The sequence below is a fragment of the Typopeltis vanoorti genome, chromosome 3 (assembly GCF_054136105.1).
Source record: "Typopeltis vanoorti isolate ZY-2024b chromosome 3, IOZ_Tvanoo_1.0, whole genome shotgun sequence".
Lineage (NCBI taxonomy): Eukaryota > Metazoa > Arthropoda > Arachnida > Uropygi > Thelyphonidae > Typopeltis > Typopeltis vanoorti.
Genome location: NC_143551.1, coordinates 42,531,525 through 42,558,743, shown reverse-complemented (window position 1 = coordinate 42,558,743; position 27,219 = coordinate 42,531,525). Strand labels below are relative to the sequence as shown.

The 27,219-nt window shown below is 37.3% G+C and overlaps 1 protein-coding gene across 1 annotated transcript in view; it reads right to left on the bottom strand.

Moving 5' to 3' along the window:
* Positions 1–27,219, bottom strand: part of LOC150108079 (dynein axonemal heavy chain 3-like) — a 1,881,116-nt gene that overhangs the window by 587,512 nt on the left and 1,266,385 nt on the right. The window contains exon 54 of the mRNA XM_090415945.1: positions 9,618–9,722. Coding sequence (XP_090272071.1) covers positions 9,618–9,722 — 105 coding nt within the window. The remainder of the gene's footprint in view (positions 1–9,617; positions 9,723–27,219) is intronic.

The following is a 27,219-nucleotide window of genomic DNA, read 5'->3' as shown; positions in this document are numbered from 1 at the left end:
GAGTTAATTATAAATAATTAACTCTCGAAACTCTATTATAACAACACTCAATGTTAAATAAGGACACCACTTTTGCTTTAATAAACCATGTATATGAATTTGTTCTCCTATAATGTTATAAACAGAATATGACTTTGATGTTTGTTTGTTTGTTTTTTTGCCACTAGAGGTCAGGCCAGTAGAATAATGGCTGACCAAATCATTGTCTCTTTGGCATACTGTTCAAAATGTAATATTATTATTATCATCATCAACACCCGACCTCCATGGAGCGAGAGACTCATCATGAGAGGTACTCACTATAGCATACAATGCTCATCCAACCTTGTCTTAAACTGATTCAATGTGTCCACATCTACAACACACTCAGGTAATGCATTCCACTCACCACCCACCCTCCATGCAAAGAACCTGCTTCTCACTCATTTGCTCACACCCTCCTTATGCAGTTTCCAGCAATGGCCTCTTGTTCTACTGACTTTTCCAATTCTATGAAAAATCTCTTCCATGTCTACCTGATAACAACCCCTGACCAGTTTATATGTCTCAATCATATTCCTCCTATTCATGAGGCTCTGCAACTTACATTCTCTCAATCTGTCCTCGTACTCCACATTCCAAAGACCACTGACTACCTTTGCTAATCTTCTCTGTACCCTTTCCAACATATCCTCGTCACTATGAAAACCCAGCGACCAAATCTGTGCATAATAATCCATATGAGGTCTGATCAAGGCCTTATACAATGGAATCATAACCTCTTATTTCTGCATGTCAGCGTTCTCCACATCATTGCCATTATTCGATGTGATGTCTTCATAACTTGTGCAATGTGGACCCTGAACTTCAGGTCCTTGTCCACCATCACTCCTAGATCTCTCAACTCCTCTACTTCTGTTAAAGTTTCCCCACCAAGTGTATACTTTGCATCCCATCATTGCTTACCAAATCTCAAAACCCTACACTTGGCGACATTGAACTGACAGTTCCACTTACCTGCCCATTCATGCAATCTATTCAAGTCCTCTTGTAAGGCATTAACATCAGCTTGACTGTGCATTGCTCTCCCCAGTTTTACATCATCTACAAACAGCTAGTTAAACCCAACCCAATATCATTAACATACAAATTGAACAACAATGGCCCCAAAAACTGACCACTGGTGACCTTTCTCTTTTGAGATACTGCATCCCCATATACAACTTTCTGATACCTATCTGACAACCAATCACTGATCCAACACGGAAGTCTGTTATCCAATCCCATCTGTTTCAATTTATTTAAGAGTTTGTCATGTGGCAGTCTATCAAAAGCCTTTGCAAAATCCAAATACACCACTGTATATGCATCTCCTCTGTCCAAGGTATTTGTCACCTTCTTATAGTACATAAGTAAGTGAAACATGATCTCCCCTTAACAAACCCATGCTGAGAACCACAGAGAATACTGCTGTTAACAACCCATTTCTGTATCCTACTTCTCACCAATCATTTCAGGACTTTCACCACAACTCCAGATATACAGACCAGTCTATAATTTGAAGCTACAGCTTTATCACTGCCTTTATGCAGTGCAACAATTTTACCCTCCTTCCACTCCCTTGGATCCTGTGCTGTTGCAAAACTCTTGTTAAACAGGCATGCCGATGCTACTGCCAGTTCCCTGGAACATTCTCTTAAGATGCGTGGTGATATTTCATCAAATCCTATCGCCTTATTAGCATCTAATATATAGCTTGTCTCTGTATATATATATATATATATATATGTGTGTGTGTGTGTGTGTGTATACTCCAGATGATGACTTTAATATGAAGGTCAAAATGTTGGGAAATTAAAGTAATTATTTCTAACACATTTGTAGTTTCCATAAGATCCTGGACAATAGTCCAAGTATGGTCTGACCAGTGCCTTATACAGTGGCACAACCACTTCCTTATCCTTACATGTTAGAGTACTTCTTGTCAAAGCAGCTCTACGATGTGCAGCATTTTTCAACACTAGCAACATGCCCTCTAAACTTCAGTCTACTGTCAACCATCACTCCCAAATCTCTAATCTCATCCACTTCCTGCAGTACAACACCAATGATATAGTACACAGCCTTATATTTCTGCACTTCAAAATGCAACACCTTATTTATTGATATTAAAACTACACCCCCCACTCTTTTGTCCAAGTAAAAACTATATTCAAATCTTCCTGAAGGGATTTAACATCACAGTGCTACTTATAATTCTTACCAACTTTGCAAAGAACTGAAGATCCCCCCAGTCAGTCCACATGATAAATCATTTACAAACGAATTAAACAGCAGAGGTCCAAGAACAGAAACCTGTGGAATGACACTTGTTATCCTCCTTTTTTGAGACACTACTCCATCATACATAACCTGGAGACATCATACATATCCTCCTTTTTTGAGACACTACTCCATCATTCATAACCTGGAGACATCATACATATCCTCCTTTTTTGAGACACTACTCCATCATACATAACCTGGAGACATTGTGGAGGCTCTGGAGATGAGTGACTAAGACAATATCAGAAGTTTGGAATGCTGGCTATGGAGAGAGGCTGAAGAAATGTGGATTGCAGAGTTTGGTGGACAGGAGGGAGAGAGGTAATATGATAGAGACATTTAAGTTAGTGAAATTAATCTAGAGGGGATTATAAAAAGAGTAGAAGGTGAGAGGGGAAGAACCAGAGTTCATTCCTGGAAGTTGTGTCAAAGTGTGGTGAAGAGGGGTGTGAGGAGTAGATTTTTTACATGGAGAATTGTCAATGAATGGAAAGCGTTATCAGAATGTGTTGTTAATGCAAGGAGTGTTAAGGATTTAAAGATTCTACATGATAAATATGTTGCAGTTGAATGAACCTCCCATGATGAGTCTGCTGACTTGATGGAAGGTGTAATAATAATAATAATTTGTCTGAAATGATTGTATCATCACCTATAGACAGGACTGCAGCATCCTGGCTTCATTCATAGAAGATGAATGAAGCCAGGATGCTGCAGGAAGCCAGGATGCTGAACCTCCTTCTTTGCCTAGAACATTGCATCATATACCTCCTGTGGCTTTCTGCCAGAAAGAAATCAAAAGAATCATTAAAAACCTGGATACTATCATAAAAAAGGCAGTTATAGAATTCCACCTATTGTGCTCAAGAGATGTTCTCCTCTGACCGTGTTCTTTATCATCTGTACAGTATATTGTATCAGCCAGCATCCACACTACAGCATGGATGCAAGCCCATATATAGCCAATTCCAAAAAAGGTGATAAATTTCTAGCATCAAGCAAATGACATTGACTGCTCTCATGTCTGTTTTGTCCAAATTAATGAAGAAGGTTATCAACAGCCAATTTCTTCGATATTGGTCACTATCTAATTAGTGACCACCAGCATGGATTTCACCAATCTAATCTACAGGAGATCTCCTGGCTATGTCACCCACCTCTAGACTCATGCCATTCTTTCTAGAAGGGTTTGGAGAAAAGGATTTTGATAGTATCTGGCATTGAGAGGCATCTCAAGAAATATCACATGGACTGCCTTCATCCTTGTGTAATTAGATTGCCAGTTTTCTCTCAGACTGATTCCTATTTGTAATGGTGGATAATGTTCTCTCTACAGATTTCTAGTTGAAAGGTCAGAGCCCTGTTAATGCAGGTTTTCCTCAGGGAAAACCTGCATTAACAGGGTTCTGACCTTTCAACCACCCTATTTCTAACTTATATAAATGACCTGCTCTCATTGACTGAAAACCCTGTTTTTTGTTTTGCTGATGATAGCATTCTCCATTCATCCTATTCTTACAAACCTTGCTGTGCACAAACTTGCATAAAGCTTCAAGATCATCTGTAATAATTTCCCTGAATACTGATCTCTGCAGTATCTCTGATTAGAGTGAAAATAACCTGGTCACCTTCAATGCTCCCAAAACACAGTTTTGCTTGTTTTCTTGCAAAAAAAAAAAAAAAAAAAAACTGAGATCTTCTTCACTTGCTTCCACCAGCTTCCTTCTTCAGATACCAAAAAACTTAGCATCCTTTTCCACTCAAGATAGTACTTCTCTTTAGACCAGTTACTTACTCTACATAAATCCCAAATCTAGCCAACCCTGAAATACTGCTCTCATGTTTTGGGTAGTGCACATGACTTCCTTGGAAATTCTTGATGCTCTTCAGAAAAGGGCAGTTTGGTTGATTAATAACACATCTATAACTGACTTTCTTCAGCCACTTTCTCTTAGAAGATTGGTTTCACATTATGTTCCTTCTACAGATATTTTCATGGGCTGGTCAGCAGAACCAGCATCCATTATGCCTCCCATTTCTGCCAGATCCACATGAACTTGAGTTTGTGTAGATCAGTTGAACTGCATACCCACTGAACCTACTACTCCTACTCATCTTTCATTCCATTCACCTCAGTTCGGTGAAATTTTCAAATGGCTACAACTTCCAGCTGTTTAAGAAGCATATTTACAGAGAACTCTGCTCCTGACCTGTGCACAGCATTTAATTGCTATAGGCCCTGCAGTCTCTTGTGTGTGTGTGTGTGTGGGAGTAATATATAAAAAATGTATATATATAACTGAAGAAGTTGGTAAAAGACAGACATCAAGTATACAACACTCTATGGCGGATACATAGTTTTGCAATGATAGATCTACTTTAGTAATTTGCTACACAATGATAACGCTGGATTTTGCAAATGCTTTCAATAGGATACAACATGTTACATAAACTGGAGTAAATGGAGATATGAATATAATAATATAGATAAGTGGGTGGCTGATGGATAATAGGTGGGAGATAAATATTGTTGTCTGGTGTAAGAATACCAAACCTGCTTATTAGACTCCTGAGTTGGTATAACTTAGTAGTTTAGATAAACAACTAAGGCTGTTAGCATCTTCAGGGTACATAACTGATGTAAGGCACTAAAAATTAAAAAACTGTTACAAACTATAATCAACCAATTCCAATTATATTAAACAAAGAACAGAGCACGTAAAATACATTCATAGAGCGTGGATGATATCGCTTGTTGTTATTTAGGAACGTTCTATAGTTGGCACTATAATTCAGTTCTGGCAAGTTAAAGGATCTGATAAGGGTCTTCCAGATAACGGGCAAGATTAGTTCCTGTTAAGGTTTTGTATATATACAGTGGGCAACTGTATTGTGGCCTCCTTAAAAATTCGGGAGCAGAAGTCCTTCTCCATGTAAGGAATTGTGCTTCTATCCCACTCTATGGTATGGTTCGTTCTTGAGAAATGAAAAGCTAACCACGATTTTTCTTCTCTGTTATTATTGACGTCACCTATATGTTCTTTTTGCCAAATTTCAAGGCTCCTTCAAGTTTGGCCGATGTAATTCAAGCCACACGAGCAGGGTATGTTATAAATTCCAGCATATTTGGAGAAAGGATGGCTATCTTTTGGAGATCTTAAGAATTGTCTAATCGTTTCTGTGGGTTTAAAGGCGACTCTTATTTTATGTGGTCTAAGGAGTCTAGCAATCTTATTGGAAACTGTCCCTAAGTGTGGAATGATGATGGTAGAAATATAACGTACATCATCTTGTTGTCTTTATCGGGGTTCAGAGAAAAGTATCTTGTGGATGAGTCATTGAGGAAATCCATTCATTGTAAGGTTGGTGGATATCAGGAATAGTTCTTCCTGGAGATCTTGTTGATCTGTTGTAAGGAGAGAGGCACGGTTCTTCAACATGTGTACAATACTAAGTTTCTGAGCAATGTGGTAGCAAGAAGTGAAATGTAAATAACGTCCTGTATTATTAGGTTTGCGGTAAACTGAGAGGTTGATACCACCATTCGGAAGCTTCTTAATTAAAGTGTCCAGAAATGATAACTGGTTATCTTTTTCAAGTTCTAGAGTGAATTTGACTGGGTGGTGTAGAGAGTTAATTTTGTTAAGAAAGTCGAACAGGTCATTTTTTGTGTGGTTCCAAACGATAAAGATATCGTCCACATATCTCCACCATACTGTGGATTTAGGGTCTGTTTGAGTTAAGATTTTACTTTCAAAATCCTCCATAAAGAGATCAGCAAAAGATGGAGAGAGGGGGCTACCCACTGCAAGGCCAGTCAATTGCTGATATATGGTTTTATTCCATAAGAAAAAGTTTGATGTTAAACAATGACGGAACAGAGAAATAATGTCTTGTGGGAGCAAACTTCCTAAAAATGTTGATGACTTCCTCCACAGGGATGTTAGTGAATAGAGATGTAACATCCAGGCTGGCGAGTAAATCCGTATTGGAGATAGAAATGTTGTTCAGTTTCTCAACGAAATGTTGTGAATTTCATATATAAGTATCCGAATTATGGATGTGTGGTTTGAGGGCTGCCAGGTGTTTAGATAACAGATAAGTTGGCGAATTGATTCCATCCACAATTGGGCGTAGTGGTATTCCATTTTTGTGTACCTTAGGAGCGCCATATAGTCTTGGTGTCTTGGAAACAATTCGCCAACTTATCTGTTATCTAAACACCTGGCAGGCCTCCTCAAACTTCTGGACACTTTAATTAAGAAGCTTCCGAATGGTGGTATCAACCTCTCAGTTTACCGCAAACCTACCAATACAGGACGTTATTTACATTTCACTTCCTGCCACCACATTTCTCAGAAACTTAGTATTGTACACATGTTGAAGAACTGTGCCTCTCTCCTTACAACAGATCAACAAGACCTCCAGGAAGAACTATCCCTGATATCCACCAACCTTACCATGAATGGATTTCCTTGATGACTCATCCACAAGATACTTTTCTTTGAACCCCGACAAAGACAACAAGATGATGTACGTTATATTTCTACCATCATCATTCCACACTTAGGGACAGTTTCCAATAAGATTGCTAGACTCCTTAGACCACATAAAATAAGAGTGGCCTTTAAACCCACAGAAACGATTAGACAATTCTTAAGATCTCCAAAAGATAGCCATCCTTTCTCCAAATATGCTGGAATTTATAACATAACCTGCTCGTGCGGCTTGAATTACATCGGCCAAACTTCAAGGAGCCTTGAAATTAGGCAAAAAGAACACATAGGTGACGTCAATAATAACAGAGAAGAAAAATCGTGGTTAGCTTTTCATTTCTCAAGAACGAACCATACCATAGAGTGGGATAGAAGCACAATTCCTTACATGGAAGAGGACTTCCGCTCCCGAATTTTTAAGGAGGCCACAACAGTTGCCCACTGTATACAAAACCTTAACAGGAACCAAGGACTAATTTTGCCCGTTATCTGGAAGACCCTTATCAGATCCTTCAACACGCCAGAGCTGAATTATAGTGCCAACTATAGAACGTTCCGAAATAACAACAAGTGATATCATCCACGCTCTATGAATGTATTTTACGCGCTCTGTTCTTTGTTTAATATAATTGGAATCGGTTGATTATAGTTTGTAACAGTTTTTTAATTTTTAGTGCCTTACATCAGTTATGTACCCTGAAGATGCCAACAGCCTTAGTTGGTGAAACTAGTTGGTATAACTTAGTTGTTTATTATATCCACTTGATCAATATAATCCCATTAAAAGTCTTTCCAAGTTCCATGTTTGATCTCTAGAGCAGATTTTCTGGACTGTATAAAAAATAAATAAAAAATTACAAAAAAATATAAAATTGATAAAATTGGGGAAAATAACCCCTGAGTCCACAAACAGTACAAATGAAGTATAGTTGAGTGGATGACTAATGGCATGCTGCAGGGCTATGCACTTAGACTGCTGCTGTGTATTTTGCATATCAGTGATGCAGATAATGATCTGCTGGTGCTAAACTAAGAAGAATGATAATCAATGTAGATGATATAGTGATCCTGCAGTATGACTTAAATAGTCTCAACTTCATTGATTTCCTACACACTGCAGGAAATTGATTTCCTGACTCTTAGATTCTAGATTATGGCTCATTAGCTGCTATGTGTGACTCAAAACACTTTCAACAAAAGTAACATATGTTTGAAATGATGACAGCCTTTATTTGCAACACATCTCTGTGAGATGTCCTTTAATGTGGAAATGTTGGTGTGGAACACATCAGTATTTTAGAGCTCATAGACTTAATTCCGATAGCATGGATGACAAGAAGATCGGGAATCCTAGTCCTGCTTCATCCTTCTTCTTCTAAAATTTTGTTCATTGAAATATAGAATATTTTCTTCTACTGCTGTTAAGGTTTCTTCAAATTGCACTTAGTCTGTATCTTCTCGTTTAAAGCATCCTATGATGGTCCTCCATGTATGGCACATATTCATAGTGTAGAGAACCTCCCAATAATGGTACTGTCCTTTTTGATTTTTAAACTTTTTTTTGTCTTTTTCTGAGGTATTTTACTGACCTATTCTCCAGAGCACCACCTTTGAATTATGGACATCTGGAAAAAGGCATACTCTTTTGGTAACACAGGCAGTCCTGGATGACTCATCCAGGATCAATAGGTTAGCAAGCTTACTTGATAAAGGGTCAATAGTATTCCCTGAAAGAGGCATTATTATTGTCCCTTCCCAATAATCATGAGAAGGGATGCTGTCCCCTTCCCATGATTTAGGGAAAGGGTCTAAGGCTTGCTGTAGTGCTGGCATGGCTTCAAGTGCCCCTGGTGGTTCACTTCTGTGTAGTTTTTGCTTGCTAGTTAGTGGGTGTCCAAGTGTGGTTCCATGGAGTAAGGAGCTCTGGCACTTAATACTTCTCCTTCTGAGAATGAGTCTTTTATACTCATGTTTAAGAGCATCAATAAGTACAATCAAGTGCAGAAAAGGTGGCAAAATCGATAGATAACAAGAAACAGAACCAAAAAAATATCAGTTACCTACTAATGTTTTTTATTTTTTCATTATACATTCAACAGGTGAACATCCAAATGGGAAAGGTTACCTTTCTTTATCCAGAAAGCTTTGAAAGAGTTGGCAGATCCCTAAAATCTATGCAAAAATTCCATTCTGGAGACATTCTCATTGAAACAAATTCCCAGAAACAATCAGAACAATTACTTCATACAACTCCAATCTGGGGAGTATGAATTATGGTATCCTCCATAACCTTTCCACAAACCCTCAAATTTTCTCAAAGAGTAATATCAGGGGAAAACCTCCTTACTGTTTGTCATCAGGAGATTTACTCCAAATGATTAAAAGTCAAAGAGTGACAGCCATTAGAAGAAGAATTCTAGTATGTAGGATGATATTTTGGTACTTATTGGGAATATCATATTTACATTTAACACACTGATCCCCTCCAATAGCAGTTAAAGCTGTATTTCAACTGCCCTGTTATGCTTTACATCTCAAACCATTTCAAATGCTCAAAATATGATCATGTCAGATTGCTCATCATGGCTCTGCCTTCTGTGCAGATTCAGTGATAAAGAACATGAACATTAAGATTATAAATCATTGAAACACTGTGAATAAGGGAGATTATCCATTATAATTCTTAGCATGTCAAAGGGGAAAGATGAGTAAAAATTCAAATGATTAAGACAAAGAAGAATAAACCATATTCAGAGGTTAAGGGGCATTACCATGCAAGACTGGTGATACATTACAGTTATTAAAAATATCACTAACCTTTACTGAAATTTCAGGCAAGTAATGGGGATTACGGAGTCTTGTAGTAATGTAAAATCTAAAGTCTTGAGAATATACAATTGTATTTTCACCCAATCGAAGATACTGAAACAGAAAGAATATTTATAAGAAAAATATTTATGAACAAACTTAAAGCTTATAGCTTAGCCTTTTTTTTTTTTTTTAAATTCTTCTTAATAAGATTTAATCTTTCACAGATGCAAGTCAATGTACTCTAAGAGTGAGCAAATTGAAAAAAAGCATATTATATTTGATGAAAAATATTTTTTTTTTATTTTCATGTTCATTTTAATCAAACATGAGCAAACAAAAGTTTGCATATCAAATATCTTCAAGAATTGTTTAATTATAATACAGTTGACTTTACATCAAGTTACCTATGTATCGCATAATTCACAGAATAATCTCTATTTGGGTTAAGTACTACAATAAATGGCACTATGATGTGTAATGCATGGCATTATATGCACCGTGATGACATGGCAAATTCATAGTCAAAAGTTATTTACAGTTTATAATTTGGGTTGGTGATTATATCTGTTTTATTGCTTTTTTTTCCTTTAGTTTTTACAGTACTCAGTGTTTTTGTTACATACTTTTACCAAGATATTACTATGTTAAATGCAGATGTAAAATAGCAGCAGAAATACACAAGAAACAGAACACTAACAAGAACAGTGAAGGTAAGAACAAGGAGGTTTTCTTACTAAAGAGGATATTGAAAATGATTTAATCTCCAAAATCACAAAGTTCTAGGAGATTATTAGACAGAAGACACAGGAATTACCAACAGTTCAGCAGTGTTTAAAGGAACATAGGGAGGATAAGAAAGTTAAGCAGCAAATTGAGAAACAAAAGCACGGGATCAGGTAAGTTATTGTGTAATGAAAATCAGGTAAGGTAGCATGAATTGTAAACCGTTGGATATTATTTAGGATGTGAATCTATCATAAAACATGAAATTGATGACAGTGTTATAAATTCAAGTTTTTATTATTATTATTAAGAGAGATCTCCAGGGAGTCAGAGACTCATCGAGGGAGGCCACATACTATACACACACACACCAGCTGTCATACTTATTCTTGAATTCATTCACACTTCTTGCACTCACAACATCCAATGGCAATCCATTCCAATCACACACCACCCTCTGAGAGAAAAATCTAGCTCCCACACCCTTCTTGGTAGCCTTCATTCTCAGCTTCCAAGGATGTCTTCTCATCCTTTCCCCATCCTTCATAAATTGAAAAATTCCATCAATTGAAATCCTGTATGACCCTTTCAGAAGTTTGTAAGTCTCAATCATATCACCCCCTCTTTCTCCTGTTTGCTAGTGTCTGCAGTCGACAAATTCTCAATCTGTCTTCATAATCAGTATTCCACAATCCTGATATAATTTTTAACACTCTCCTTTGTACTCTCTCTCTCTCTCTCTAATATATCAGAATCACAACGGAAACCAGGAGACCAGACCTGCACACAATAGTCCAAGTGAGGTCTTATCAAGGCATTGTAAAGAAGCAAAATAACATCCTTATTTTTACATGTGAACATTCGTTTCAGTTTGCAATTGCAATTAGCTTTTGAGTTGTATTTTCAATCTTTGCCACATGGCCCCTAAACTTCACCTTCCTATCTATTAACACTTCAATATCCCTAGCCTCATCAGTTTCTTCTAGCCTAATCCCACTATGATACGACATTGGATATCTAATCATGCCAAAGTGAATGACTTTACATTTACTGACATTGAACTGACACCCATTTTCCCATGCTCACAACTCCAGCCTATTCAAATCATTCTGCATAGACTACATATCAGCAGCATTTCTGATTATGCTACCTATCTTTGCATCATCAGCAAATAACTGTATGTCGCTTGTCAAATCCTTCCCAAAATATCATTAATGTACAGATTGAATATGAGTGGACCAAGCACTGATCCTTGTGGTACACCACTTGTTATTTATTTTTTCTTTTTTTATTAATCTTTGTACTGTTTATGGGCAGTACTACCCTTACATCACATCCAGATATTTCGTCCAGACTTGATATAGGCCTAAGCCTTTACAAGTGTTTCACCCTATACCTGTTTGAGTTATCATAGTAGTCATTCTCTGGTGGCAATGCCATGCCACCAGTGTGCCCTGAAGGGCCCTCAAGGAAAGAACTTTATATCCTTTTGCGTAAGCCCAAGCTGTTTTAAGTCCTTATAACTATCTGCACTCCATACGCCATGTAAAGAGATGGTGGCGCTGGTAAACCTCGGACTTGCTCCATGCTCCTCCCGTATCTTACTAACTAGATCTGGGTTATTTTTATAATAATTTACTTTATTATTATTAAACCTTGCAGACTCGGATCCTCCATATACCACTTTTTGATATCTGCCAGTCAGCCATCCTCTTATTTATGCAAATATTGTATAACCCAAACCCTATTTTATCCACTTTATGCAACAGTCTACCATGCTGTATTCTGTCAAAAGCCATAGCAAAATCCAAAAGTATCATGGTGTATCCATTCCCCTTGTCTAGTTCAATAGTAACATTGTTATAGAATGTGAGAAAGTTGCTAAAACACGACCTTCCCTTAGTAAAACCATGCTGTTCATTGCAAAGAAGAGATTCAATGTCAACCCATTTCTGAATGCAAGCCCAAACCGATTTTTCCAAAATCTTCACCACAACTACTGAAATACTAATTGGTCGATAGTTGGATACATCAGTCTTTGCACCATTCTTGTGCAATGGAATTACCATACATTCCTTCCATTCCGGCAGAATCTTCCCTGTTCTGAGACTCATATTAAATATCCTGGTGAAAGGAATGGCCAGTTCAGCTGAACACTCTTTTAGCACACGTGCTGATATTCCATCAGTCTCTATTGCTGAATTCTTATTCAGTTTGTGCAACAGCTCTAATACCTCGGCCTCACACACCTGCGTTTCTTCATCTAGCGAAGAGGTAAAAGTGAGCTCAATGTTGTGTTCACCAGGTTGATAGCTTTTAACAAAATGGACACTCATTAACTGAACAACCTCTTCTGCATCTGTAATACTCATGCCATCTGGATTTAGAAGAGTTATTCTTTCATATTCATTCTTTCTTTTACTTGCAGCATATTGATAGAATTCTTGTGGATTGTCTTTAGCACACAGAGCGAGTTTCTTTTCATAATCAGACTTTGCTTTCCATACAACAGTTGTAATTCTTCTAGCCCTGCTGCTTATAACATTCATAACGGACATCATCCTTATGCAAATGGTATTCCTTCCACATCGTCCTTTTCTTACGAATCTCTTGACACATTCTGATATCGCATCATTTAAGTATTGTTCAAATGCTTCCCATGCACTGTCGATATGCTTTCCATCCAGCAAACAAATCCCATTCCACTGAACTCAGTATACTCCTCAGTTGGTCATAATTTTCTGCTTTGTAGTTCAGCATGTAACCTTTTCTGAATGGAACATTCATAAACTTAGTCACTTCCCAAGTGAGTCCCGCATGATTACTGTCATACGGGACTCACTTCATTTAAGTATTCATGTCCAACTGGAGACAGAATACTTTTCTTTTAGTATTACATGGTGATCAGCATTCATTTTTGAAATTATGGATTCTACAACCATGTTAAAATAACTCTTTTTATTAACCCAACGTTTCGATCTTCATATCAAGATCATCATCTGGAGCATACATAAATATACAAAACAAGCTGTGTTACATTTCAAACCGTAAGCTAGAGAAACAATGATTTGATCACATGCTACTCACTGGAATGACCTCTAGTGAAAAAAAAAAAAAAAAAAAAAATTACATCAAGCTAATTTAATTTTTGATTACATGAATAAACATTCTTGCTTACAGATGTTTTCCTTCCAGTAACAGTGATGTCCTATTTCTATTATTACAATTGTTATTTTTAAATTAAAAAAAAAAAAAATATATATATATATATATACAGTCATACCCCGAAGTTATGCAGTAGGTGGTTTTATCACTGTTCGTGTTGAGTTAGGTTGGTTGTTATTGTTTTGTTATAATTTAAAATGCTGGCGGTTTCTAAACGTATTTTTTCTGCTATGTTATTTGGGATGAATCTTAGGCCTCTTTCAATATTACAAATAAATTCAAGTTTGTTTATTGATTTGGGTGCCATGGCATAATTTAAACCTTTGTTAAGTATCGAGATTTCATCTTTGTTTAAAGCATGGTCGGACAGGTTAACTATATTATTGTTACCTGTTGGTGATTGGTGAACCTGTTGTTTCTTGCTTCTGGTTGGTTGTTATTGTTCATTGTGGAGAAATTTGCATATGGCGGCTGGTTCTTTCGATCTTTTAGTCTTTGGAATTTGGAAATGAGATTTTCTTTCTTCGTTTGGAGGATGTGGTTCGCCATAGATTACTGACAACATGACATTGTCAGTAATCTACAGATAACTGACAACATGCCAGTGTGTAGCATGTGATCAAATCATTGTTTCTCTAGCTTACGGTTTGAAATGTAACGCAGCTTGTCTTGTATATTTATGCATGCTCCAGATGATGATCTTGATATGAAGATCGAAATGTCGGGATAATAAAAAGAGTTATTTTAACATGGTTGTAGAATCCATAATTTCAAAAATGAATGGAGACAGGATAGTTACGTCTTTAACTGAAACACCCTCTGACACTATAATCAAATCTAGCACTCTTTGACCTCAAGTTCCTTCTGTCACATGCTGCTTGAGGAAGTTGTCCCACAACAGCTCAATAAATGCATTTTCATTCTTCTCATAAGATTCTACTGCTATCCAATCAATATTTGAATAATTAAAGTCTGCCATTATGATTACTCTTTTTGCGCTCAACTTTTCTATTTCGTGATGCATTTCTTCATCACCAGCAACCAATCTATCAGGTCTATAACAACACTCCACTATGTAATTTGTCTTGTTAGATTCCACCTCACACCAGATGGCTTCAAACTCACTGCCACATGAAATATTGTTAGTAGTATTACTACATTCATAGGTCTCAACTCTAACTGGATTTAAGTCATCCAATATCATTAGTAGCACATCCTTTCTCTCCTATCCACTCTATCCTTCATAAAAATACTGTACCCATGACACTCGATACCAGTTAGTAGGTCTGATTCTGATAGCTAGGTCTCACTAATTCCTACAATCTGAGGTCACAACATATTGACTAAGGCAACAAACTCTACCCCTTTGTTTCTGATACTCCTAGCATTCGTGTACAGACATAATAATCTACTTGCATGTTCATTTGTATACTATTCTCTTCAGTCTGCCTGACACAGGTGGACAGATCTCTATTCTTCTATAATGCCTTATACATGTAGACATCTTTGCACACATATGATGGGTCCAAACTGGATGAACACAAACCCGAAATTGTTCTCATCTCGTCAATTTTTCCATGACAAAGCCATTCCCATCATTAACACAGTTGTATATCATTGTCGCTCTTACACTCACACCATTCCTCCCTTTATAATTTAGTTTCCCTGATCTCTGTGTTAGGTTTCATACCAGTTATTAGTTTTTCCAGACTCCTGATACCAAACGCATTCAGGTGTAGGCCATCCCTCTTATATAAATCCAATCTTCCCTCAAACTCACTCCACACATCCAAAAACTTGCATCCATTCCTTCTACATTGCCTATGCATCGAATCGTTTGCCATCATAGCCCTTCTTTTCAATTCATTGTTATTATAGCGAGGTAAAATACTAACGATTTTCACTTTCTCACTCTTCACTCTCACCTCTTCCAGAAACCCTTTCATGTCCTTTCTCATACTGAACTTATCGCCAGTTAAATCGTTCATACCTACTACAACTATGATTTCATTTACTTTTCTTTTCTGTTTTTGAATTACTTGCGTTATATTTTTAATTTTCTGATTATTTTTATTTTAAATTTTTGATATTTTTAATTTTCCTGGAACAAAATTTAAAAATGTGCAAAAAATACAACACATGTAATTAAAAACAACAACAAAAAAAAAAAAGAGATCGTAATTCTAGTAGGCATGAATGACTTAACTAGTGATAAGTTCAGTATGAAAGAAAATATCAAAAAAGCAAGAGTGATGCCAGTTCAGAAAATTATGAGGAGCAGGTCAGAAGAGTCCAAACTATTGTATGGAAAGCAAACTCCAAGCAAGAAAAGAAACTGGCTCTGTAAGCTAAAGACAACCTAAAAGAATTCTATTGTTATGCTGTAAGTGAGAGAAAGAATGAATACAAAAGAATAATTCTAGTGAATGTAGATTGTGTGTGGGTGAAAATGCAGAAGAAATTGTTCAACTACTGGGTGCCTGTTTTGCAAAATGCTGTCAACCTGGTTTATGTGATATTGAGCTCACTGCTACTTCTTCAATGGATGAAGAAACTCAGATGTATCAGGAGGTACTAGAGCTGTTGCACAAACTAAATAAGAATTCGGCATTAGGAACCGATGGGATATCAGTATGGATGCTAAAAGAGTGTTCAGATGAACTGCCTTTGACTAGGATATATAATTTGAGTCTCAGAACAGATAAGATTCCACAGGAGTAGAAATAATGTATGATAAGTCCATTGCACAAGAGTGGTCCAACTGTTGAAATATCAGCATCTTTGGAGTGGTGGGGAAGAATTTGAAAAAGCTGTTTGGGGCTCACATTCATAAATGGATTGACAGAGAAGTTCTATTTTCCAATGAACAGCATTGGTTTACTAAGGGGAAGGTCATGTTTGAGCAACTTACTCACATTCTGGAATGTTATCATTGAGTTAAACAAGGGGAATGGATGCACCATGATACTTTTGGATTTTGCTAAGGCTTTTGACAGAATGCAAATAGAAGACTGCTGCATAAATTGGAGAATATGGGTTTGGATTAGAAAATATTAGAGTGGATAAGAGGATGGCTGACTGACAGATATCAAAAAGTGGTATATGGAGGATATGAATTTGCAAGATTTAAGGTAACCAGTGGTGTACCACAAGGATCGGTTCTTGGTATACTGTTATTCAATCTGTACATTAATGACATTTGTTAGGATTTGACAGGTAACATACAGCAGTTTGGTGATGATGCAAAGATAGGCAGGGTAATGAGGAATGCAGCTGATATGCAGTACTTGCATAATAATTTTAATAGGGTAGAATTGAGAGCATGTGAAAATGGCTGTCTCTACATTGTTAATAAATGTAAAGTCATGCACTTCGGTATAATTAGATATCCAATGGCATGTATTGGTGCAATTATACTAGAAGAAACTGATCAGGCTAGGGATCTTGGAGTTTTAGTAGACAGGAAATTGAAGTTCAAGAGCCATATAACAAAGATTACAAATTCAACTCTGAGGATAATTGTAATGCTGAAATGAACTTTGACATGTAAAGATAAATAAGCCATTTTATTTAAGTTAAGGGATATTACATCCCATATTGTTTCTTAGCCGAATAAGAAACTCAAAGAGTTTTATGTCGAATATAGAAACTATATAAAGTTCGGCGATTCCAAGCATAAGCAAATACCTGGATAGTGCAGCACCTGACCCATTTGGTAGTGCAAGCTGAGGCAACTCATAGTAAGGGTGGGGCAAGCTCCGATCACTATTCTTGGTATTTACCCATAATGTGAACTTAACTCCTAGGAGCTGTATTACTGTTCTACATTATGAGAGAAGGTCACTACCCAGACCGGTTTCAACCTTTATTGAAGTCTCATCAGTGAGTAGGTAGACCTAGTTAATACCAAGTTTGTAGCGAACAGAACTTACATCTCTTCTATGAGAATTGCCAAGAAGGTGTCCTAATAAATTACTAATTATATGAAGAGCCAAAGGCTTCAATTCGGCAACATGAACTTATTTAAGTTAAAGGATATTACATCCCATATTGTTTCTTAGCCGAATAAGAAACTCAAAGAGTTTCATGCCGAATATAGAAACTATATAAAGTTCGGCGATTCCAAGCGTAAGCAAATACCTGGATAGTACCTGACCCACTTTATATAGTTTCTATATTCAGCATGAAACCCTTTCAGTTTCTTATTCGGCTAAGAAACAATATGGGATGTAATATCCCTTAACTTAAATAAGTTCATGTCGCTGAATTGAAGCCTTTGGCTCTTCATATAATTAGTAATAAATAAGCCATTTTTTACTCTTTACAAGGCTTTGATAAGACCTCACTTGGACTACTGTAAACAGGTCTTGCCTCCTGGTTCCTGTGGTGGCTCTGATATGGTGGAAAGAGTGTAAAAGAGAGTTTTAAAATGATATCAGGATTGTGGAATACTGATTATGAAGACAGCTTAAGAATTTGTGGATTGCAGATACTAGCAAAGAGGAAAAAGAAGGATGATATGATCAAGACTTACAAAATTCTGAAAAGGTCATAGAGGATACCAATAAATGGAATTTTTCATTTTATGGAGTGTGAGGAATGAACAGGAGCATCCTTGGAAGTAAGAATTAATGTCATCAAGAAGGAGATAAGAGCTAGATTTTTCATTCATTGATGGGTAGTGTGTGATTGGAATGGATTGCCATTGGATGTTGTGTGTGCAAGTAGTGTGAATAAATTCAGGAACATGTACAACAGCTGTTTGCAGGTAGTATGTGACCTCCTCAACGAGTCCCTCCTTCCTGGGGATCTCTCTTTATAATAATAATAATAATAAATTAGTAATCAATCTTTACTGACATCTCACAACACTGAAAAATATACATGTTCTGAAAATGAGAGTAAACTTAATGATAGAGTAATAATTTCATATATTATTACTGAAATACTGTATTACAATATTATGATTTATTCTGAATTATAGACAGTTGTAGCAAATTTTTTCACTGACAAGGAAAGTAGAATAGTTGAAAAATTTGATATTTTTGTTTTCATCCTTATTTTACCTAAATATGATGAAACTAAAATTAGCATATGAAATATCTTCATGACTAGCTACTAGTATATAGAACAGTACAGTTACCATGAAGTTCCTCTTGTATCCCATAATGCACAACATGGCATGCAAAGAAAATTTAAAGTGAAGTCAACAGTTTTATTAATATTATTACCCAAGAACCCATGGAGTCAAAGACTTATCTGGGAGGACCTTTTATTGTACACACAGCTCATCATACTGTACTTTAAACACACTCAATTTCTCTGCACCACACTCTCAAGCAAGGCATTCCAATCATTCTCAACTCTGCATGAAAAAACCTGCTTCTCACTCCGCTACTCACACCCTCTTTATACAGTTTCCAGGGATGACCTCTGGTTCTCCCCTGATCTTCCACTGTTTTCTGTAGAACCTCTCCAACACTGATCCTATAACAACCCCTTACTAACTTGTAGGTCTCTATCATATCTCCCCTCTTCCTCCTGTACACCAGACTCTGCAAATTGCATCTTCTCAATCTTTCCTCATATTCGACATTCCAGAGGTTAGAAACTACCTTAGTCAGTTGCCTCTGGACCCTTTCCAACATCTCTTCATCCTTCAGAAAACCAAGTGACCAAATCTGGGCACGGTATAGTCCATGTTTGGCCTTATACAATGGAACAAGAATCTGCTTACTTCTAGAAGTCAGTGTCCTCCGCATCATTCCAAGAGGCCTAAATTTCAGATCCTTATCCACTATCACCCAAAGATCTCTTATTTCCTTCACCTCCGACAATATATCTCCACCAAGCATAAATTCTGCTTCCCATCTTTGTTTCCTAAATTTAACCATACACTTTGCAACATTGAACTCGCATCTGCATTCCCGTGCCCAATTTATTCAAGTCTTTTTGTAGGGCCACAACATCTTCTCTACTCTTCACAGTTTTCCCAACTTTGCATCATCTGCAAACAACTGAATATCTACATCCAAATCTTCGCCAATATAATTATTATACAAGTTAAACAGCAATGACCCTAAAACAGACTCCTGATGCACACCACTAGTGACCTTCCTTTTCCGGGATATTACTCCCCCATACACAACCTGCTGATACCTATCAGAGAGCCAGTCTCTGATCCAATGCACTAATCTAATATCCAACCCAATCTGCTGTAGTTTGACTATCAACTTATCATGTAGTAATCTATCAAAAGCCTTTGCAAAATCTAAGTATATTACTGTGTATCCCTCTAATCTGTCCAAGGAAGCCATCACCTTATTGCAGTGTTTCTCAACCTGTGGTCCACGGCCCACAGACAGACTTAAATTAGACTTAGTGGCAAACAACTAGTGACTCTCCTCTTCGGGGATATTGCTCACCCATTCCCAGTTTTCTGATACCTATCAGACAGCCAGTCTAATTTAATCTAATATCCAACCCCAACTGGTCTAGTTTGACTACCAACTTATCATTTAGTAATCTATCAAAAGCTTTGCAAAATCCAAGTATACTACTATGTAGCCCACTCCTCTGTCCAATGAAGCCATCACCTTATTGTAATAAGTAAGTAGATTACTAAAACACACCCTGTAGCAAATCCATGCTGTCCATCAAAGATAATACCATTGTTGTCAATCTAATTCTGTATCCTAGTTCTCACAAGCTTCTCCAACCACTTAACTACAACACCTAACACACAGATAGGCCTATATTTTGATGTTTGAGTTCTATCACCTCCTTTATGAAGTGGCACAATCTTGCTATCCTTCCACTCCTTAGAAACTTGACCTAGTGTAAGAGTATCTAAGATATCTGCTTAAATTGTATTCAGAACTAAAAGCAGATTTTCATCCAGGTTTGGTTGCCATAAGATGGTTTTATTATTATTGTTATCATCAGGCCTTTCTGGAGTAAAAAGACTCATCAGGTTTCAATGTTACATGTATGGCTCATCAAAGTATGGCTGAAACTCATTCACTGTTTCCACACTTGCCAGACTCTCAGGCAATGCATTCCACCCACTAATCACTCTCCATACATAAAATGTGCTCCTGACTCACACCTGTCTTATAAACTTCCTCCAGGATGATCTCTTGTTCTGCTGTCTTTCGCATTATATGTATAATCCTCCTTCTACATTAAACTGGTTAAAAAAACTGTTATCAACATATATGCCTCAAGCACATCACCCCCAAAACCCTCTTTTTATCCAAAAGTATCTTTCTTAATGTAATTAACACTGCAGAGATCAGAAAACCACCTTAGTTAGTCTTTGGATCCTTTCTTATACATCTTAATCCCTTTGAAAATCAGGATGCAAAAATCTGAATACGAAGAAATGTAAACTATTATCAAGGCATTACAACTGAAATACAACAAGAAATAAAGGAAGCAGTTTTTGGTATTGGCCAGCTTGACTTGATCAAAAATTATTAGCATCAGTAAGTCCTCTCCGAGAAAATGATATAGGGATAGAATGCAATGAATTCTCATAAAGGATAGAGGGAATAGAACAGGAGAAGGAGATGTATTATTGAAGATAGCAGAAAAACTTCAATGAACAAAAATAGAAGTTAAGGATGATATATTTTTTTGTTGCTGAATATAGAAACTATATTATTATTATTATTCAGGTCTCCATGGGGTCAAAAGACTCATTGCAGGAGGTCCTTCCTAAGAACATAAAGTCTGTCAAGACTCATCGAGGGGAGGTCTTCCCCCCCCTAAGAAACAAAAAGTCTATAATACCACTCCTTAAACTCATAGACGGTTCTCGCTCTCAGCACTCCGTCAGGCAATGCATTCCACGGTTCAACCACCCTCCATGCAAAGAAACCATTCCTCACCCTCTTGCTCACAGTTTCCTTTCGTAACTTCCAGGGATGGCCTCTCGTCATCACTCCTTCCCGTTGTTCAACCAAGAGAAAGCACTCCCCAGTGTCAACCCTGTAACCACCTCTCAACAGTTTAAAAGTCTCAATCATATCACCTCTCCTTCTATTATCCTGCAAACTCGGCAGTCCACATTCCCTCAGCCGATCCTTATAACTATCCTCATACAGTCCTGAAACCATCACTGTCATCCGTCTTTGTATACTTTCACCAGTTAATTTATCCCCTTCAAATCCTGGGGACCAAATCTGAGAACAATAGTCCAAGTGTGATTTGATCAGAGACTTACACAATGGAATGATAACCCTCTTATCTCTGCAGGTCAGTGTCCTTCTCATAAGTGCAGCATTCCTCTGTGTTACCTTCACCACCTTTGCAATATGTCCGCTAAACTTCAGGTTTCTATCAATCATCAACTCCAGATCTCTTGTCTCCCCTACTTCCTCCAGTATAACTCCTCCCATAGAGTATGCAGCATCCCATCGATGTTTCCCAAACCTCAAGACCTTACATTTTGCTGCATTAAACTGAAATCCCCATTCATTTGCCCATCGATCTAGCTTATTCAAATCCTCATGCAGGGCTACCACATCTGCACTATTACTAATAATCCTTCTCAGCTTCACATTATCCACAAACAACCAAATATCCCCTTGCAATCCACAGACAATGTCACTGATATAAAGGTTAAACAATATAGGTCCCAGTACTGAGCACTGTGGAACCCCACTTGTAACCTTCTGCCTCTTTGATATTGCTCCACCATACACAACTCTCTGATACCTATCAGACAGCCAATCCCGAATCTGACATCCAGATCAATATGCTGCAACTTAAATATCAGCATATCATGTGGCACCCTGTCAAATGCCTTTGCTAAGTCTAAGAAAATTGCAGTATATGCTTTTTCCTCATCCAAAGTTCTTGTAACTTTATTATAAAAGGCTAGCATATTGATAAAACAAGAGCGCCCTTTCACAAATCCATGTGGACTCTCACAGATAACATTACCCTCATCTGCGCAGTGCTGTATACGGTCCCTCACTACTTTCTCCAATATCTTAACAACTACTGATGACACACAGACTGGCCTATAATTAGACACTTCCAGTCTGTTACCATCCTTATGCAATGGCACTATATTACCCTCCTTCCACTCCCTGGGCACCTTTGCCGAAGTCAGACTTTCATTGAAAAGCCAGGTTAAAGGCACTGTCGGTTCCCTAGCACATTCTCTCAAAACTCGTGGTGAAATACAATCCAGTCCCAAAGCTTTCCTGACATCCAGAGTATACTCAGTATCTGAAAGACACTCTCCTTCTGTACCTCTAAACCTCGAATCAGCCCTATCCTTCTAGCATTAAAACTGACTCCTCCAGGATGAAATACTCCAATAAAGTGTTCAATGAACAATTCCGCTATGTCCTCTGCAAATATGCAGAGGACATAGTGGAATCACTCTATTCCTATTTTTATCCCACAATATCATTCTTCCACAGTCATTTCTCCTCCTACTGGCCACATAGCTAAAAAATTCCCTAGGATTTTCTTTGGATCTTAGGGCCAATCTCCTCTCATATTCCAGTTTCGCTTTCCTTACCACACTAGTCACTCTTCAGGTCTGTGTCTTATATTCTTCATGCATCCTCTCTTCACCTGTCTCCTTATATCTCTTACATAGCCTCTTTTTCGCATGCAATATTCCTGTTTAATATTGTTTGTCATCCACTTTACTCCAAATTGTGTCCTCTTCTTCACTCGTGGTATACAACTTACCATTGCTGCTAACAAATATTCTTTCCCAATTTCCCACGCATTAACGATATCTGGCCTTCCAATTCCTCCCTCCATGAAACTTCCCAAAGTTGATGTCTAAGACTATTATAATCACCTGCATTATAATTCCACATAAGTTCCTGTCTCTTTGATACTCCTGCATGTCTATTCATTTTCCAAGTCAAAACCATATGGTCACTCTCTCCAACTGGTGGAAGAGATGTCATCTCAGTTATTATCAACTCTTCTGATGCTATAACCAAATCTAAAACTCTTGAACCTCTTGTTCCCTCTGTTACATGTTGCCTAAGACATTTGTCCTTCAAGAATTCTAGAAATTCCATTCCACTATTGCTACATGCATCTTCCTCTCTCCAATTTATACTACTGTAGTTAAAATCTCCCATAACAATCATTCTTCTTGCACTTGCCAAACTTAGCTGTCTAAACATCTCCTGGTCCCCATCCTCCGTGCTCCTGGGTCTGTAGCAACACCCCACTAAATATCCTGTCTTGCCTACCTCTACCTCACACCATATGCTCTCAAAATCATTTGTCATCACTTATCATAAGCAGTACCCCACCACCAAGAGAACATAGGTCATCACTTATCATAAGCAGCACCCCACCACCATGCTTTCCCTTCCTATCCTGACGAAAAATACTATACCCAGCGACTTCTATTCCTGTTATTATATCCCCTTTTGTCAACCACGTCTCAGTGATCCCAATAATTTTTGGCCAGGCTGATGCTATCTGCACCACCAATTCCTCTCCCTTGTTCCGGATACTCCTGGCATTAGTATAAAGCATATAAATGCCATTGTTTCTATATCCAGCATTATCCCTTCTAGACTCCACTGGGCTCAGCGTTACCTGACATCGTCTCCCTTCTCCCAAGTATCCATTCCCACAAGAGGCCACCCCTGCTATCATCCTCCCTGGGACACACTAACTCTTTCAGAACAGCAATCTCTCTGTTTTCGTCCGTACAGCCTCAAGCAAAAATCTCATATCTCTCGCTGCCCGACTTACATTACCACTCAAGTCATTTGCTCCTACCATCACAATCATCTCATCCACCCTTTCACCTCTTTTAATTGCCACAGCCACCCTTTCTATTGTTCCTCCTGGCAAACACTCCTCACGCATCCTATCTTGAACACCACGGATCATTGAGTCCCCATACATTATACCTCTTACCATTCTCTCTCTCCTATTCGGCAATTCCAAGTGTAAGCAAATACCTGGATAGTGCAGCACCTGGCCCATTTGGTAGCGCAAGCTGAGGCAACTCATATAAAGGGTGGAGCAAGCTCCGATCACTATTCTTGATATTTACCCATAATGTAAACTTAACTCCTAGGAACTGTATTTTGTTCAACATTATGAGAGAAGGTCACTACCCAGACCAGTTTCAACCTTTTTTTTTGAGGTCTCATCAGTGAGTAGGTAGACCTAGTTAATACCAAGTTTGTAGCGAAAAGAACTTAGACTCCTTCTATGAGAATTGCCAAGAGGTGTCCTATTAAATTATTAATTATAATGAACAGGCAAAGGCTTCAATTTGGCGACATGAACTTATTTAAGTTAAGGGATATTATATCCCTATTTTGTTTCTTAGCCGAATAAGAAACTGAAAGAGTTTCATGCCGAATATAGAAACTATATAAAGTTCGGCGATTCGTTCATGTCGATAAGTTCATGTCACCGAATTGAAGCCTTTGGCTCTTCATTATAATTAATAATTTAATAGGACACCTCTTGGCAATTCTCATAGAAGGGATGCAAGTTCTGTTTGACAAACTTGGTATTAACTAGGTCTACCTACTCACTGATGAGACCTCAAAAAAAGGTTGAAACCGGTCTGGGTAGTGACCTTTTCTCATAATGTTGAACAAAATACAGCTCCTAGGAGTTAAGTTCACATTATGGGTAAATATCAAGAATAGTGATCGGAACTTGCTCCACCCTTTATATGAGTTGCCTCAGCTTGAACTACCTTCAAGGGTCAGGTGCTGCACTATTCAGGTATTTGCTTATGCTTGGAATAGCCGAACTTTATATAGTTTCTATATTCGGCATGAAACTCACTGAGTTTCTTATTCAGCTAAGAAACAATATGGGATATAATATCCCTTAACTTAAATAAGGTCATGTCGCCAAATTGAAGCCTTTGGCTCTTCATTATAATTAATATTATTATAGAGGACTTCAAATATGGGAACATAGACTAGAAGATGAAAGAGTGCATGGCAAAATGAAATAGAATTTATACAGTTACTAATATAATAATAATTATTAGTAGTAGTAGTAGTAAAAACAGAAAACAATTACTGATTTATATGGGTAAGTGACAGCAAAATATTCCTTAAAAAGCCACAAGATGCAAAGTCAATCCAAACAAAGGCTGCCACATTAAAAGGAACACTAATGAGACTTAAAGAAAGGAACAACATACCAACCCACATGAACGCAGACCACCAAGTAGATCTAATTACCCTAGAATACTGTTTCTCAAACTTCATATATTCACGTACTGCTTCTTAAATTTTCATTATTACCAAGTACCCCCTTATCAAAATAATAATAAATAAAGAAAGTATATTTCATTGTAAATTTCTATAATGTCTATTTTATTTGAATTTATATGTTCATGTAAACAAAAAATATGATTTATTTTTAATAGAACAAAATTTGGAATAGATTCCTCTTCATTTCCCATCCATGAAAATCCACATTTCAAGTAATTCATATCATACTTACAAAGAATTTTCATCTTCTTCCTAGTTGGTTCTCTAGAGATTTCAGACGACATACCCTTATCAATTTCATTTGATCCAGATACAATATCAATGTTTTCTTGTTGCTTACAGCTACTTGTGTTTGCTTCTTTTTGTGCATTTTATAAATCCAGTCGTTAACCAATGATCCATACTTAAGAATTTGAAAGCTAAAAAAAATTATTGTATTTACTCGAATATAACTCGCACTTTTTTTCTCAAAATTAAAGCTAAAAAATCGTGGTGCGAGATATATGTGGGGATTTTCGGAAACTAAAGTTTACAGAAAAAAATGGAAAATGGTGCGACTTACCAAGAAGATCCTATTCACTATCGCTACTTTTGGCATTGTGAATAGTTTCCTTGTGTTCATCATCAAAGTCATCTATCCAAATAGCTTCATCTTCTTCTTTCCCATTATTTCAAGCAAAAATTACCAGTAATTTACAAGACTTGAGATATGTAATGAACAATCCTTCACAAATGACTAATGAGAAGTAAAAGCAGAGCACGAAACAGACAGCAATGGTAGGCAAGTAGAGATAGAGCAGCTATGAAGAAGTGCATAAGATTTGTGCGGTATTAACAAAAGATTGCGCGAATCAAAGACAAAGGCATGCCACCAGTTGAGTTAAAATGCTAATTCTCTTCAACTGAATTCCATAATATCTGAAACACATTCATTATATATTCATTAGTTTTAACACGTTCACGAAAGGGTGGTGTTGAGCAAAACCATATGTTGCGCCGGCAACATATGGTTTTGCTTGAGTCTATACAGCACTTTCTGTTGGAGGGGAGATGTGATTCATTAGTTAGTGCTGATTTTATCCCAGTTTCTCAAATTGCAATATTTGTTGAGAAATATATTACATAGACTGCAAATGTCTCTGTACCTTATTCAGTGATACAATAAAACTATTTGTTTTTCTTGTGTCATCAGTATAGTGATGCTGTTGGGAAGGGAGTGTTGTTTACTGCAGGGAGCGAGTTACTATCCCCAGGATGTGAACGTCATGGCGATAGTAACTCACAATTTGAGTAGGAGAATTCATGCATAATATATAATTTATTGAGAAATATATACGTTTAAAATAATTCTTTTTTTCTTAATAATGATTCCATGTGTTAATGATGCATAGCCGAAAATTGTCATGCACCCCCTGAAGACCTTTTGCATATCCCCGGGGGGATATGCAAAAGGTACGCATATCCCCGTGGTA